The sequence below is a fragment of the Talpa occidentalis genome, unplaced genomic scaffold (assembly GCF_014898055.3).
Source record: "Talpa occidentalis isolate TD23 unplaced genomic scaffold, MPIMG_talOcc4v2.1, whole genome shotgun sequence".
NCBI lineage: Eukaryota > Metazoa > Chordata > Mammalia > Eulipotyphla > Talpidae > Talpa > Talpa occidentalis.
In genome coordinates this window covers 121,858,624-121,875,321 of record NW_026555331.1, presented here as the reverse complement: position 1 = coordinate 121,875,321, position 16,698 = coordinate 121,858,624, and the positions used below count along the sequence as shown (strand labels likewise).

Genomic DNA, 16,698 nt, shown 5'->3' with positions numbered 1-16,698 from the left:
AGCTATTTTCAAAATGATTCTACCAAGAAAACAAATACTATATATAAACTCTATAAAACAGTTAACTGTATACTGGCTAGAAACATGTAGACTGCAATTCCAGAAAAAAACTGAAGTTTGATGGGAAGAATATAAAATGATCTCTGAAGGCAACTTCTTAAACTCTGAACAAGAAGTTATATAGCTCTCATTTCTACCCGGACCCAGAGTAGAAAAACACCAAAATTTTATATATACATATAAATCTCTCCCTACCCTCTAACCACTTTAGCACTTACATTTTCTCTCCACAGTCAGCCATCTCTGAAAACAAGTTTCCTCTGATAGGATATGCATACAGTTAGCCAAAGTGCCATGATAGCCATGAACACTGTGGAGCTCCCTTTCGAACAAAAGCACCTCATCCACCAAATGACAGAAGAGATTGTCATCATAGAGAAGACAAGGAATATCAGCAGCTAACTTCTCAAGAACCAGCATCACGAGGCCCCGAGAAAATTCAAGCTAAAAGAAATATATAGCATAAGGTACTGTAAATGACAAGTTATTCACAGATACATACAACTCTAAACTGTAATGCTTAAGACTAAGTCTCTTACCCTTGCATTTACCAAAGTGCCTGCTTTGTCTAATATTGGCTGAATCTTCTCATCCAGAAACTGAGTGTGGTTCCCAATCCACATAAGTACCTGAGCCAAGTACCACTCAGGCTGAGGAAGGAAGTGAAACAGAATTCTTAAGTCATTCCAACTAGAAAGTTAAAAGGCTCTCTTTAATTCTATACAAACAGCAATTATAAAAATTAGTTGAAAAATTCCTGTATGTCATAGTACAATTTCTACTTTGAAATCATTTAAGGCTTAATAATCAAATATTTCCCAGTGTACTCCCAACAAAGTCCAATAATATAGCTTAGTCCGGGGCCTCCCCTGGTGGCGCAGGCAGTTGAGCACAGCGCTGTGAGGCTGTCCGCAGCCTCTGCAGCGCCTGTTAGATGCTGGCTGGCCCACGAGGGTCCCATATGGGGCGGCAGACTTCTCCTGTCTCACTCACTGCTCCCCTCAGCAGTGTGTTTCAGTCACTCTGCCTGTTCTGTTCCCTGTTCTGTCTCTGGTGTATCCTCTCACCCTTCCACAAATCTGGCCTGTACCCCGGTTCTTATATAAATAAATAAATCTCTAAAAAATATATATATATATATATAGCTTAGTCCCATAAATTTATGACATATAATTATAATTTATACTTAAAATTTATAATGCCAATGACTTAATTTGCACTGCAGGACTAGCCCTGAACCCACAAATACTCTAAAAAACCACAGTGAGCCAGGGCAGCAGACCTATTACTAATTTTTTATTAAAATCCCCGAGGCACCCAACACAGGGCCCCAAAGCAGCTTTAATAATAGACAACATACAGCACATTTTTCTTGTATTGCCATGTAATCAAATCTGAGGCTGCTGTACACTAAAAAAAAGAAAAAAAAATTTATAATGCCATATGTATTTAAACCTAGCACTTTAAAAATATCCAAACTAAGTTTTAAACATTATTTTCTTCTGACCTTTTTTCCCCCCCAAAAAATTTAAATGTGGCTGGTCTGCATTACAAGAATTACATATGCTTTAAATACAGGTATAATTATCAAAATAATTTTTAATATGAAGCATTTTAAATTGTCTCTAGAGAATGTCCTATAAAAGTTTTATTGGGAAGGGATTAAAAAATATTTACTGAATGGTAAATCCCTGTTGTGTGAATAAAAAAATGACTGCAGAACTGTCTCTAATATCAAGAACTAGAGTTTAGGCTCTGAAATCATTGGAACCACACTTCAAAAAAAACATAATTCACAATTTCCCTCCTTCAAAGTATTACTACCTCTCTACAACTTTAGATTTATTGCTTTGTTTTACTTAGTGAATTGCTTCCACACTTCTTTCCACCATACCTTATCTCTCTCTCACAATTATTAGCACCAGTACCTATATTCAAAAGTTAATTCTCGGCCCTCCCCGGTGGCGCAGTGGTTGAGCGCTGGGCTGCAAAGCTGCCTGCAGCCTCTGCAGCGCCAGTTCAATCCCTGGCCACCGGGCGAGGGTCCCACATGGCGCGCAGACCTCTCCTGCCACCTGCTGCTCCCCTCAGCAGTGAACTTCGTCCGTCTGCCTGCTCTGCCTGTCCGTCTCCCCGCTCTGGTGAATTCTCTCACCCTCCCGCGCTTCTGACTGTACCCAGTGCTTGTATAAATAAATAAATCTTTAAAAAATAAATAAATAAATGTGGATCCAGTACTGCAGTAATGCTACAGTACACCCAAAGGGAAACTAGAAATTAGTCAGATAGTGTGCTGATGAGTGAGCTGACTCCTACAATTTATCAACACAAGTTTGAAAATATATCTATTTAAGACAGTGACAAAACAGGAATTTATTTCTTTTGTTATTCTCCCCATCTTGCAGATGAGGAAATGATGTTCACCAAGGCTAATTATTTATCTAAAGTGACTCATTTAGCAAGTTATAGAGCATAGGTTTGCCTCATTCTAGAGGCTCTTTTTTTTTTTTGTCAAGATTTATTCTATGTATTTACGCATACAGAGCTGGGGTGTAGGCTAGAGGTATGGGGGTGAGGATTCACCAAAGACAGAGTGGGGAGCAGAACCGGTGGATCTACTGAAATACACTGCTGAGGGGAGCAGCAGGTGAGACAGAAGAGGTCTGCTGTGCCATGTGGCTCCCTGGCCAAGGATCGAACTCGTGCTGCAGATAGCTTTGGAGTGCTGGGACCTAACCCCTTGCACCACCAGGGAGGCCCCGGAATTTATTTCTTTTGAGGAAAAAAATGTGAATAGAAACTCAGATTTTATCTTAAATTAGCAAAAGTACAGACATTATTAACATTTGCTATTAATAAAAATCAAGGACAAGAACTGACAAAGCATACCTTGCTTAGCATATTAGTCTGTCGGTTCCCTCTGAAGTGATATCTGAACCGCTTCTGAAGGGGAGTCAGCATAATCTGGATGGGCAGGATGACAGAAGGGGATGCAGGAAGAGAGTATTTTTCTGGGAGGTGTTTTGGCTCAGTAAATAATTCATCTCTGACATAGTCAAGTCAAGAAAAAAGAAATGCAAACGTACACACGTATATATGTATATGTATAGATGTGCATATGTATGTATATGTATACATACAATAACTTTTTCCAACCAAAGTACTTTATCCTAAGTAAAATTAGTCTAATTATAATACAGATATGTATATAGTCTAATTTAATGTAGTCTAACTTTACATTGTGATTTCAATACAGTATATAAAGTTATTAGAATTAATCTCCCCCAAAATAAATGAATTTAAGTAATTATTTTATAGCACTAAGTTATTAAGGTTTCCTCCGATTGCCCATTTTTTTCTGTTAAGTTAGTCATGTATTTCAGAACTCACAGCCCTCTCACCCAAGTGTAATTCACTTTGAAAGAGAACAGTCCACCACTTCATGGGCACATATAGATTAAGTCTAAACCTTGAATTCCTATTTGGCTTCCTAGCTACTTTAGAAAAGTTTTACTCTCCAGCCACAAAACCACTCTAGTAAAAGGAAATTTTACTAAGTTTTTAACTCTGACAGAGATACGAGGTTTGTAGTTTCAGAAGTTGACAAAACAGTGTCTCCAGGTTACTGTGTATTTCAGGGGCACTGGCCAGTCGAGTTAAGCCAGCAGTTTGAGCCTGAGGGGGTGTAATGAATGGCCAATGAAGCTGTGCTAAAATTTCTTCAAAATCGCTGTAACAAAAAAAAAACCACACACATATTTCAGTAAAATGATCACCAAATAAACACCTGGAGCATTTACCATGAAATATGGATAAATTTTTTACCTTGTAAGCTTGTCCTTAAGAATTTTATGCCAGAATTTAACAGTGGCTCTCACAAATCCAAGAAGATGAGTACAGGATGATTCTTGAAGCTTAATATCAAGTTCTGCCATAGACACCAGAGTAGAGGCTGCTTCTGGGACATTATTGGTCATCAGATATTGCTGAATGTTATCACTGCAAAACAAGATAAAACAAACTATTAAAGACATTTTTTCAAAATAATTCCCAATTCAGAAAAGCTGCTTCTACCTTCGGTTTTACATAATAGAATAAAGTACCACCTTGAGGGGGCTTATTTACCTGATACAAGTCTCTGGGACCCTGGAGTCTTCAAATTCAGCATTCCTCTAGAGCAGCCAGTAAATAATCAGGACACCTTCCTCCACCTCTCCCTTTCCCCTCCTCCCAACAGAACAGACTTGCCCTTTGTCACATTCCCTCAGGCACAACTCATTTCTGGTCAGTCTTTCTCTCTTTTTTTTTTTTTTTGGGGGGGGGGAGGGGGGTGTAGGACCCTCGCGGCGGTGGGGGAACAAACCGGCACTGCAGAGGCCACGGGCAGCCTCGCACTGGGCCAGTTTTTTTTTTTATATATATATTTTTTTTAAGAGGCATGTTTTTATTTGTTTGTTCGTTCGTTTTGTTTATACATGCACTGGGTACAGTCAGAAGCGCGGGAGGGTGAGAGAATTCACCAGAGCCAGAGCGGGGAGCAGAGCAGGCAGAAGGACCGAAGTACACTGCTGAGGGGGCAGCGGGCGGCAGGAGAGGTCTGCGCGCCATGTGGGACCCTCCTTCGGTGGCCGGGGAGCAGCCGGGGATCGAACCGGCGCCGCAGAGGTCGCCGGCAGCTTCGCAACCCAGCGCTCAACCGCTGCGCCACCGGGGAGGCCCACTGGGCCAGTTTTATTTAAAACTGAAATGTTTCTTTTGATAAAAATACCATAGTCCACATATTCATCTAAGAATAAGGATTAAAATATAACCTTTTCAATAATTAATCTCAATTCAGGAGTCGCCCCCTGCAGGCAATCGGAAGTTAGGCAGCCTACCTGTATTCCACCCAGGCACTTGGCCTCTGTGCTGAATGGTGACTGTGCTGGGACTGTAGTCTCTGATGTACTGCTGCAGCTATGATCTGGGGTAGGTACGCGCCTTCCTCAGAGTAGGAATGTGTTCTCACCCTGCCACTATACATTAGTATTTTTCCTCTCCTTCCATGAGGTGCTTTTTTTCCCACTATCACTGCTTCAAGCCTCCATAAGGATATTAAGCTTATGTTTGTGTTATTCTGTTTGTCAGCTCTTTTGGCTATCTCCTACTTTTACTTTTCTCATTTTTCTCCTTTCCTAAGCATTTTTATTAAAATGCCCAACAGATTTTGAATTTTATAGCTATTATCATTTGATTTTTTTTTTTTAATAGAGGCATGTTTTTTATTTATTTATTTAGTTTGTTTTGTTTATACATGCACTGGGTACAGTCAGAAGTGCGGGAGGGTGAGAGAATTCACCAGAGTCAGAGCGGGGAGCAGAGCAGGCAGAAGGACCGAAGTACACTGCTGAGGGGAGCAGCGGGCGGCAGGAGAGGTCTGCGCGCCATGTGGGACCCTCCTCTGGTGGCCGGGGAGCAGCCGGGATCGAACCGGCATCGCAGCCGCGGGCAGCTTCGCAACCCAGCACTCAACTGCTGCGCCACCTGGAAGGCCCTATAGCTATTATCATTTGAAAACACTCTTTTTCCCCTTGGGTGTCAATAAACCCTCCATTTCTAAATTAAGGCCAGCAGTTCTTTGCAGGCTTGTTCGGGTGGTAAGCAAACCTGAGTGACAACTCTTGTATAAGGTTCTTTCCTGTATGTTATGTCAAGTTACCTAAAAACTTCTCAATGACTTTCCACGTCTAAAAATTATAAATCCAAATAAGTATTATATTAAAATAAAAACTACCATGTTTAAGAAATGTACAAATGTTACAAAAGAATTTAAAATGTATATGTAGCCACAGAATCAGGGGTACTGCTTAATAGGAGAGATCCCCATACAATCTGAAGCATGAATGGCATTTAAACTATAGGCAAAGCCAGGGTAGTAAGTTTCCTTCATAATGATTACTCCTATACTATAATATTCAGGCAACAAAGTTAATATGAAGATGTGAGTTCTGAAAAAAAGTAACTTTAAGAGAGAAGGTGCTACAGAATTTAAAAAAACAGGTCATTAGAGGGAAATTAGGAAATAAGAAAATCTCAGAAGCCCAAAAGAAAGCTAGAAATAGAGATGTATCACCAAAGTCCTAAGGAAAAGTATACATTATTTTAAAAAGAGAGGAGTAACTATGCTCTACTTGATTATGAATTTGATTTCTATGTTTAATATGATTCCCTGGGCATATTACTCTTTGAAGAATTCAGACATCAAGAAAAGGTTATTCACAACCATAGTACCATTTTAGTTAATCTATTACTTTGACTACTATAAGAGTAAAGCATTTAAATAACTGATTTTATTTAATAAGGTTGTTTATATGCTTCTTACTGGTATTTTCTTTCAGAGCAGTGGGGAAAATGAAGTAAAATAAACAAGGTATAAAATTCCTTCACTGTATATAATTTATCCGAACAAGTTGTTTAAGTTAATTTCTGGAATTGCTCTAACACTATACTCTTAGGCATATCACTTTATCTATAATTGTAAAATTCCTCATTTTTTTTTTAAAGATTTATTTATTTATACAAGAACTGGGGTACAGGCCAGATGCGCGGGAGGGTGAGAGGATTCACCAGAGACAGAGCGGGAGCAGAACAGGCAGACGGACTGAAGACACTGCTGAGGGGAGCAGAGGAGAGGCAGGAGAACTCGCTGCGCCACCAGGGAGGCCTAAAAATTCCTCATTGATGCAAAACCAAGCTTCTCATACTGAACAGATAGGTAAAATTCTTTAAAATTTTCGGAAATATATGCAGGACAAAACAAAATATTTTAACTATGATACATTTGAAACAGGATATTAAGACTCTCAAGATAGGGCCTTCCCAGTGGTGCAGCGGTTGAGCGCTGGGTTGCGAAGCTGCCCGCAGCCTCTGCAGCACCGGTTCTATCCCCAGCTGCTCCCCGGCCACCGGAGGAGGGTCCCACATGGCGCGCAGACCTCTCCTGCCGCCCGCTGCTCCCCTCAGCAGTGTACCTCGGTCCTTCTGCCTGCTCTGCTCCCTGCTCTGGCTCTGGTGAATTCTCTCACACTCCCGCGCTTCTGACTATACCCAGTGCTTGTATAAATAAATAAATAAATTTAAAAAAAAAAAAAAAGACTCTCAGATAATTTCCCCCCCTCAAATCTTCCAAACATCAATGATTGCTAATAGCTTTGTAGCAAGAGTAATTAAAACAAAGCAAGGATGAAATACCACAGTTGGGAGGGGGCTGAGAAGCCATGTTATGAAATCAACCCCCCAAATAAAGAAGTTTTTTTCCCTACTCACAAGGTACAGAAATGTTAGTCATCTAAGACTACTATATAGCTCCTACTAGATGATTCCCATGAAAATATTTGAAATTATAGAGAAAACAATCCATTTAATTAAGTCTCCCTCCCTAAAAAGTAAAAATAAAGAGGAATAATACCACACTGAGGGTTTGTTTTACTAACTTGACATTATAAAAATAGTTTTTATGTGTTCACAATACATCTATAGGAATTAAAATTTTTACTTAGATTATTTCCTTTCAAATGCAAATTAAGCTCCCTGAAAAGTTTATGTTCATTTATAATAAAGGAAAAGAATCATTATCATAATGCTATTTTCATAACAACTGGTAAAATTACATTATTATAATCTTTAATTAACTCAATTATTTAATGGCATGCATGCACTCTCTAAGACAGAGCCTCAAAGGAAAATAATAATTATGAGAACAAAGAGGCCCATTTTACCTTAGTTCTTCAATTTGTGAAATCCATTTAAGGTAAGCAAGATGACGTTCAGTCTCTTCAATTTGATTAATCATGGCCCCAAGATCATCCATCCAGGGCTGTGCGGTCAGCAAATGGCTATTAATGGAACTGAAGAGATGAGTTTCTTGCTCCAGAAACTGATTTAGGAATTGCTTTGATTCTTCTGCATTTCTTAAGGCACTCTGAATTCTTTTAGGGATTTCTGATGAAATTGTAAGTACCTGAACATGCCAAAAAAAAAAAAGGGGAACAGCGGCCATCAGATGAAATTTTCATAACCTTTTTTTATTAGTTCATTACTTTTAAAATACATGTTTGTTCTGATATAATTGAAAATTGTCAATTGAAAGTTTTGGGTTTTTTTTAAGATTTATTTATTCATGCATACAAGAGCTAGGGTACAGGCCAGAGATGTGGGGGGTGAGAGAATTCACCAGAAACAAGAGTAGGGAACAGAACAGGCGGATTGACTGAAATACACTACTGAGGGGAGCAGCGGGCAAGTCAGGAGAGGTCTGCTGTGCCATGTGGGTAGCTCCTGGCCGGCCGAGGATTGAACTCTTGTCAAACTTGTGCTGCAGTGGCTGCAGATCGCTTCATAGTGCTGTGCTTGAACCCCTTGCACCACGAGGGAGGCCCTAAATGCTTTTAAAAGCAAGGTTTGACTTCTGCATCCTGTGCCAACCAAACTGAAATGTGAAATGTTGTGTTTGGAGAAGTGTAGGGAAAGAGTCCATCAGCAGCCCACTAATAAAGATCTATGCATCTGCCTTCTTGAAGGGCCCATTTTCAGAAAGTCCAGAGGACATTTACGTGATTTATCTAATCGTTTTCCTTCAAAAACAAATAAAGTTCTGATTCTGAAAGTCTAGGTATCCATATTTTGTAAGTTTCCTAAGTGAGTCTGATTCAAGCCCAGCTTGAGAACCACTGACGTGAGAAGATGGTAACTGGTAATGTCTGTAGATATGGTACTTATCAAATGAAATTTTCTTATGGCATATGGAAAAGCATAGAAATATTAGACACCAGTACAATAAAAAATATGGTACAGAGGAATTTCAATTCAATTATTACTGGTTAGACACTATCAGATACTGTACTAGGGATAGACAGACAAATAAGACACAGCACAACTGGCCTTCAGCTCAGTTCATATGGAAGAGATATGAAGAAAATAATTCAAAGATTGGTAGTAATTCAATAAAAGAGATGTGCTATAGGGGCCTCCCTGGTGGCGCAAGGGGTTAAGATACAACCTATGGAGCTGTCTGCAGCCTCTGCAGCACAGAGTTCCATCCCCCGGCCAGCCAGGGAGCAAACCACATGGTGCAGCAGACCTCTCCTGACTCGCCCGCTGCTCCCCTCAGCAGTGTACTTCAATCTGTCTGTTCTGTTCCCCACTCTGTCTCTGGTGAATCCTCTCACTCCCCACACCTCTGGCCTGTACCCCATCTCTTATATGCATAAATAAATCTTTGGAAAAAAAAGAGATGTGCTGGGCCTCCCCTGGTGGCACAGCGGTTAAGTGCTGGGCTGAGAGGCTGCCCGCAGCCTCTGCAGCACCGGTTCATTCCCCGGCCGCCGGCAAAGGTCCCACAAAAAAAAAAAAAAAAAGAGATGTGCTATTGTATAATAGTGTTGTCAGACAGTGCTTCCTTAACCTGAATATAAACAGATCACCTGGAGATTTTGTTATGATGGAAATTCAGACTCAGCAGTTCTCATGCAGTAACTGAGAGTCTGCCTTTTTTTAATAAGCTCTAATTGCCTCAACATACAAGGCAATGGTTTTTGCATGGCTCATGCACAGATTCTGCAGGATAGGTGGTGAGACTTTTGAAGGAAACTTTGGAAGAGAAGGACATTCCAGGCAGAAGAAAAAGCTCAGTCATGATCAGAGAAAGCAAGGAGCTGAGCAGGGCACAGACTATAGTTCAAAGAAACACAGATGACCTGGACAGGTAGGGAGAAACAAGATCACAGGTGTATCTTGTGCCTTAGAAGAATGTGGGCTTTTTCCAGTCCAGTAGTGGAAAACCATCAACAGTTTTTTATTGTTTGTTTGTTTTTTAAAGATTTATTTATTTTTATACAAGAACTGCGGTACAGGCCAGATGCACATTAGGGTGAGAGGATTCACTGGAGACAGAGCAGGGAACAGAACAGGCAGACTGAAAAAATACACTGCTGAGGGGAGCAGAGGACGAGACAGGAGAGGTCTGCTGCGCCATGTGAAATTCTCGCCGGCTGGCTGGGATCGAACCCACACTGCAGAGGCTGTGGAGAGCTTCACAGTGCGGCGCTCAACCGCCTGCGCCACCAGGGAGGCCCATCCATCAACAGTTTTTAACAAGGGAATAATTCAGTTAGATTTATGATTTAGAAAGGTAATGTGGTAATTATGATTAGTCTCATATTAATTCTATTAACAAAAACTGGAAACAGCAGAAATAACCATCAGTAAGGACTAGGTTAAATAAATTATATACAGCCATATGCGAATATCTTAATACCATTAAGAGGGCTAGATATAGATAGGTAGACAGAAACACGTAGACTATTATATTAACCATTAAACACTAAGCTATGCATATTTTAAATATTTATGCTACATATAAAAAAGATTTTAACTGTGTAATATATTTGCTTATTTTCATATAATAAAACTTCTGTGAGGAGTAAAAAAAGATAGTTAGAATAAACAGAGGATGGATAAAGTTCCATCAAATCCAAGAGAGAATGGTCCTAAATGACATGGTAGCGGCAGAGGTGAGAAAGTGGGGATGGCACACGAGATGTTTAGGAGAACTCAGATGTCTTGGTGATGGGGATAGAATGAGGATGATGGGAAACAATCTAGGAGGACTCCTAGTTTTCAGGTCTGATGGTGGTGCCATTATTCAAGATAGGGAAGCATTTTAAGAGATGGGTCAGGGCCTCCCTGGTGGCACAAGGGGTTAAAACACAACCTATGAAGCTATCTGCAGCCTCTGTAGCATGAGTTCGATCCCTGGCTGGCCAGGGAGCAACCCACATGGCACAGCAGACCTCTCTTGACTCCCCTGCTGCTCCCTGTAGCAGTTTACTTTGGTCAATCTGCCTGTTCTGCTCCCCACTCTGTCTCTGGTGAATCCTCTCACCCCACCCCCCACACCTCTGGCCTGTACCCCAGCTCTTGTATGCATAAAATAAATAAATCTTTAAAAATAAAAAATAAAAAAAAATATTAACTATTAATGTGTTCAAAACATATCAGTAGGAACATTGTCCTTTACATAATTTGTAAAATATCTAACATACTATAGGTCACTGAACGTATTAAACAGTTCAAAATAATTAGACTATTTGTCACAATCTTTATCTTCAAAATCAAACAAGATTACTTACAATGTAAGTATACTAGCAGTATTATTTCAATGAGTTTTAATACTTGCCTGTTCTTCTAACTGCATTTTATTCTCTGTCATCTGTTCTATGAGTTTATCAAGTTTCTTTAAAGATTTAAGGTCATTTCCAACCTCCTTCTCGATAAATGCAGATACATAGGAAGAGAGATCATTATCTGTATCTTTGCTGACTTGCTCATCTTCAACAAGAGCTGAAATATTTATGTCACCTAAAATGAAAGAATTACAAGTAATACCACTAGATATGATGGAATTAAAAAATACAAGATATATATATTTTTTCCATTAGAGTATTTGTGTGTATATATACATCTATATAAATATACATAAACATGTACACACACATATATACACAAAAATGCCAAATGAATAACTATAAAGCAATCTATTGACCTAGGACTTAAGCAAGAGCTGAGGAAATTCAGGATGAAGAAACTCCTCATGTCTGTCCTAATGACTACGATTTCAAAAGATGTTGGCATGACAGTACAGATCATCAAATTTCCAGAAGACTGCATCAATCCACTTTACTACTGCAGGGAAAAAAAGTCAAATTTGATTTTATTGATGCAGTTTTTATTAAAATTGTAATATATTTTCTGAATTTATAAGGAACCATATGGTATGGTGTAAAAAACACCAAAGGTGGCGTGCAGACCTCTCCTGCCGCCCACTGCTCCCCTCAGCAGTGTACTTCGGTCCTTCTGCCTGCTCTGCTCCCCGCTCTGGCTCTGGTGAATTCTCTCACCCTCCCGCGCGCTTCTGACTGTACCCAGTGCATGTATAAACAAAACAAACAAACAAACAAATAAATAAATAAAACATGCCACTATTAAAAAATAATAATAAAAAAAAATAAATAAAATAAAAAACACCAAAGGAAGACTCTGGTTTTTAAAAAATGTTTTTATAAAAGTATTAAAATATTTCAAGTATATGAAAAAAATCTGAAAGGGTGAACAAGGAACAAAAACTCCTTTCTATATATGTGTGGAGAAGTTTTTAACGCTTCAAAAGTCATTGTACACAGATGTCCACCATGTCAGAAATGGGGTAAGGGTGCGGGGGGAGAGAAGGCAAATTAAAGAAAATATATATTACTAGGAAAAGAATCAAAATAATTGAATTTGTATAATGTAAAGTGATTCTTTCCCTGGCAAATAAACTAAACTTGCTAGACATGGACCAATTTTATACTAGAGTTATTAAATGTGACAAAAACAGCTGACTGAAGCCACTTCTTGAGAAAAATGATAACAAAGGCAACATTTACTGTAACAGAGCAAACAGTGCCCAGTGAAAATAGGAATCCTGTATAGCTTCTGTCTCATCCTATTTAGTATGAGAGGTTTTCCAGAGTCCATCTCTTATTCTATGCCTGACAATCAGTCATTTCCTATATTTCACAAGTCAGTTTTTCACTCTATAAAACTCAATACTTTTTCCTCCACTATCCAGAATATTTGACATAATTTACCTCTCAATTTTTGTGAAATGGGCTAAGATTCAATTTTTTTTTTATTTTCTCAATTTTCATTTAAACAAAACATTTCTAGTACAAACAATGTATTCAAAAGGTAATTATTTTCCTGTCTAAATTCACACACCAACCACACTGATTCTCTTTTCTAGCATCTCTAACTATACCTCCTGACCGACTATGTCAGGTGGCTTTCTGAATGTGCACTGAACCCCAAAGAAACCTGAAGGCCCACAGCAGCTATTTGACAGAAAATAAGAGCGACAGACCATATCTGCCCTATCTTTCTCCTCCCACTTCAACCTAGTGTGCTAATAAGATAAGTTGTTTGCCTGTGATGTATGTTTCCATATGTAAGCTGTCCTCTTCTGGTTACTGATGGTTATGTCCTGGAAAAGTTTAGGAAGCCTGAAGTTTGGATCAACTTGATATAATGTATAATGGTAACTACATTTCACAGTGCAATCTTTTAGTCATTAAGTATATTTCAACCCTAGTCAGTTCACAACTTGAATTTATTCCACATATGGGTTTTAATCTCCCTAGATCTCAGCAGTATTTAAAAAAAAAAAAAAGGATTTAAAAAAAAAAGTGTTCCTGAGAGAGAAAAATGGGGGAACAACAGAGTCTCTGGGGAAGCAATACTGGGTGAAATTCATTCTGCTCCTCCTTGGAGCTGCCCTTGTAAAACTTGACTCTGCCAAAAATGTGTTAAGAAAACAAGAATGAGCCTTATTACAAAATAACGGTCTACTTCTAATAACATGAAAGTATGAATATCTAAATAATGCCTAAATACCAAATGTAAGTATCAGATATTGACCAATTATTTATGTAAAGAATAGCAGAATATATACCAGTGTATTTAGAATTGGGTCTGTTCCTCCTCCACACACCAAAATCCCCAAATTTTCCTTTGTTCATATGCAATGAGAACCAGTGACCTGCTCATAGGTAGGCATAAAACTAGTATAAGTCTATGCCTCATTTTCCCAACCAAAAACTTTAAAATTTGCCAGGCCTATATTCCAAAGGCTGTAAATGAACTGAAATCCATGTTTCCCGAATCTCAATCCATTATTTTTATTGTTAAAAGAATTGATTGGTCTGGGACCTCCCTGGTGGCGCAGCAGGTTGAGCACTGCGCTGCAAAGCTGTCTACAGCCTCTGCAGCGCAGGTTTGATTCCCCGCCGGCCAGGGAGATACCCACATGGCATGACAGACCTCTCCTGCCTCGCCCGCTGCTCCCCTCAGCAGTGTCTTTGGTCCGTCTGCCTGTTCTGCTCCCAGCTCTGTCTCTGGTGAATTCTTTCACCCTCCTGCGCTTCTGGCCTGTACCCCAGTTCTTGTAGAAATAAATCTTAAAAAAAAAAAAAAAAGAGGGCCTCCCGGGTGGCGCAGCGGTTGAGCGGTTGAGCGCTGGGTTGCGAAGCTGCCCGCAGCCTCTGCAGTGCCGGTTCGATCCCCGGCTGCTCCCCGGCCACCAGAGGAGGGTCCCACATGGCGCGCAGACCTCTCCTGCCGCCTGCTGCTCCCCTCAGCAGTGTACTTCGTTCCTTCTGCCTGCTCTGCTCCCCGCTCTGGCTCTGGTGAATTCTCTCACCCTCCCGTGCTTCTGACTGTACCCAGTGCTTGTATAAATAAATAAACAAACAAATAAATAAAAAAAGAAAAAAGAAAAAGAATTGATTGGTCTGCATCAGTCTTAATTTTTTTTTTAAAGATTTATTTATTTATTTATACAAGCACTGGGTATAGTCAGAAGCGCGGGAGGGTGAGAGAATCCACCAGAGCCAGAGCGGGGAACAGAACAGGCAGACCGACGAAATACACTGCTGAAGGGAGCAGCGGGCAAGACAGGAGAGGTCCGCCAAGCCATGTGGGACCCTCACCGGCGGCCGAGGATCCAACCAGCGCTGCAGAAGCTGAGGAAAGCTTCGCAGCTCAGTGCTCAACCACTGCGCCACCAGGGGAGGCCCCTGCATCAGCCTTTATTAATACAAAAATCCAGCTACTATTCTGTATGGGAATCACAATGTCTTCTTTTCAGTTTATCTTAAATAAGATGTGAGTTATATGGGTGTAATAGCAGAGGCAAGGCTATATGTAAAGGGGATGTCTAGTGTATGCTAAGGTTGCTCAGGGAATAAATTCTATCTTCATTTTTTATTAAATTCTTTTGATATAACCATTTAAATGCAGAATATGATCTTAGTCAAATGACATTCTTTAAAATGACACAATAATGATTTTGGAATTTTCATGTCTCTCTGTTTTTCTGTAAAGAGCATGCACTCCTAGTCACTAAGAAGTTGACTGAGCCACCAAAGGAGGGACAAGGCCAAAGTCTATAATCTGTGTCTATCATTTTGCTAAAGTGATGGCCTGGTAGGCGTCAACTGCCCAAGCATGGGACAAAGGTGGAAAAAGGAAGGGCTTACCTGAGAGATATGGGGTACTTTTAAATCCTTTAAGGAAAAGGAACTGAGTTGTGATAGCTACAACTGTCAAGTGCTGTGGACTACTTAGAACTTTTTTTCTGAGGCAGGCTGTATAGGAAGCCATGTTAAGGGCAAACCTAACTCCTCAAGCCAATATGATAACATAGGTACTAATTCTCTTACCACTACTCATTCCCAGATTGTTTGCCATGATCAAAAAACCGATATCCACCAGGAGGGTTCCCCCCCCCCCCCAAAAAAAGGTGTTTCTTTTCTCCTCGGTAAATTTCACTTCAGAAACCCCTGAACATTCCTTGATAGCCAAAGCCTGCCATGTTTAGTTCATTCAAGTAAAATAACAAATGTCCAGATCCCTGGAAGTAAGTAGGTAGTGGAGGAAGTGTCCTAAGTAGGAAGAGGAGGTATTAACCTTTTCCCTCTTTCTTGCCCAGTCCAAGATCCAGGAAACAAAGTATCTGTTGTGCTCTTCCTAGGTGAACTTTTAATTGCAAATTCACTGAAGGTATATGACTAAATATCATTTAATTCCTTTGAACCCAATTAAGGTGACCGTAATCTCTCCTACATCACTAGTTCCTCCAAAATCCTGATGGTTCATTAAAATAACATCCAAGCATATCATATTCTACAGTTTTATAGACAGAAACGTGTATGTAGTGACCATTAGCATTTAATACTATGCAAGCATACTGTACACAGAAAAAAACCCATACTTCATCTAAAAGATAACTGCTAAGGCCCTTCTTGGATGCAGACCCTGGAAGGCTGAGTTTTGGAGAGATAGCCGGGTAAAAGTGCTAGGGTAGTTGGAGTCAGCTTACTTTTCTCCTCCACATTCTTCCTTTCATCGCCACTTTCAGAGCAGCACTAAAGAGAGAGCAATGTGATCAACACGTTAGGATTGAAGGATAGGTGGCATTCATACAGGGATCCCAGAGAACATGTACCCGAGGATCTAGAGGTCCCAGACCCCTTCCCATGGAACCTTCCTAAAAGGCCAAGGCGATCTGATGAAGGCTCCAAAATGGGCCACCTCCACGGAGAGATCTGTGTCCTCTCACCGGGGTGGCCAGAGCCACATCACTGGGACCACCTCCCTGGGAGGTCTGTGCCATCTCCCCGGATTGCCAAGGCCATCTCCCGCGGGCCGCGGAACCCACGTCCCCAAAGCCACCCCACCGAAACAATTTCCCCTGGGGGATCTGTGCCACCTCACGGGGCCAAGCGTCCCCTGCCCGGGCTGTCAGGGGGGCCTCACCGCGGAGGCCGGAGCTTCGCCGATCTCGTCGGCCGAGGGCATCCCGCCTCCGATCGCGTCCGCGGCTCCATGCGCTGCCAGCGTGGCAGGTGCAGTCGGATCCCGCCAGCGACGACACACACCAACTCAGCCTGGGAGTCCGTGTTGCTGAGAGCCACCGCGACTTCCGGTCTCCGTCTCTCTGGTTCCTTCCTCTCGTCCCAGGGAGGCCGCGCGCGCAGGCCCCGGCCGGGCGCGGTGGCTCCCCCT

General features: G+C 40.9%; 1 protein-coding gene across 1 annotated transcript in view; it reads right to left on the bottom strand.

Annotated features, from left to right (window-relative positions):
- RINT1 (RAD50 interactor 1) overlaps positions 1 to 16,698 on the bottom strand; it is a 27,354-nt gene extending 10,656 nt beyond the window's left edge. Inside the window, exons 1-9 of the mRNA XM_037511367.2 lie at positions 16,450 to 16,698; positions 16,013 to 16,058; positions 11,276 to 11,457; positions 7,818 to 8,059; positions 3,886 to 4,059; positions 3,641 to 3,790; positions 2,950 to 3,106; positions 600 to 710; positions 279 to 504 (exon numbers count right to left, since the gene is read on the bottom strand). Of these exons, the coding sequence (XP_037367264.1) occupies positions 279 to 504; positions 600 to 710; positions 2,950 to 3,106; positions 3,641 to 3,790; positions 3,886 to 4,059; positions 7,818 to 8,059; positions 11,276 to 11,457; positions 16,013 to 16,058; positions 16,450 to 16,491 (1,330 nt within the window). The 5' untranslated portion in view covers positions 16,492 to 16,698. The remainder of the gene's footprint in view (positions 1 to 278; positions 505 to 599; positions 711 to 2,949; positions 3,107 to 3,640; positions 3,791 to 3,885; positions 4,060 to 7,817; positions 8,060 to 11,275; positions 11,458 to 16,012; positions 16,059 to 16,449) is intronic.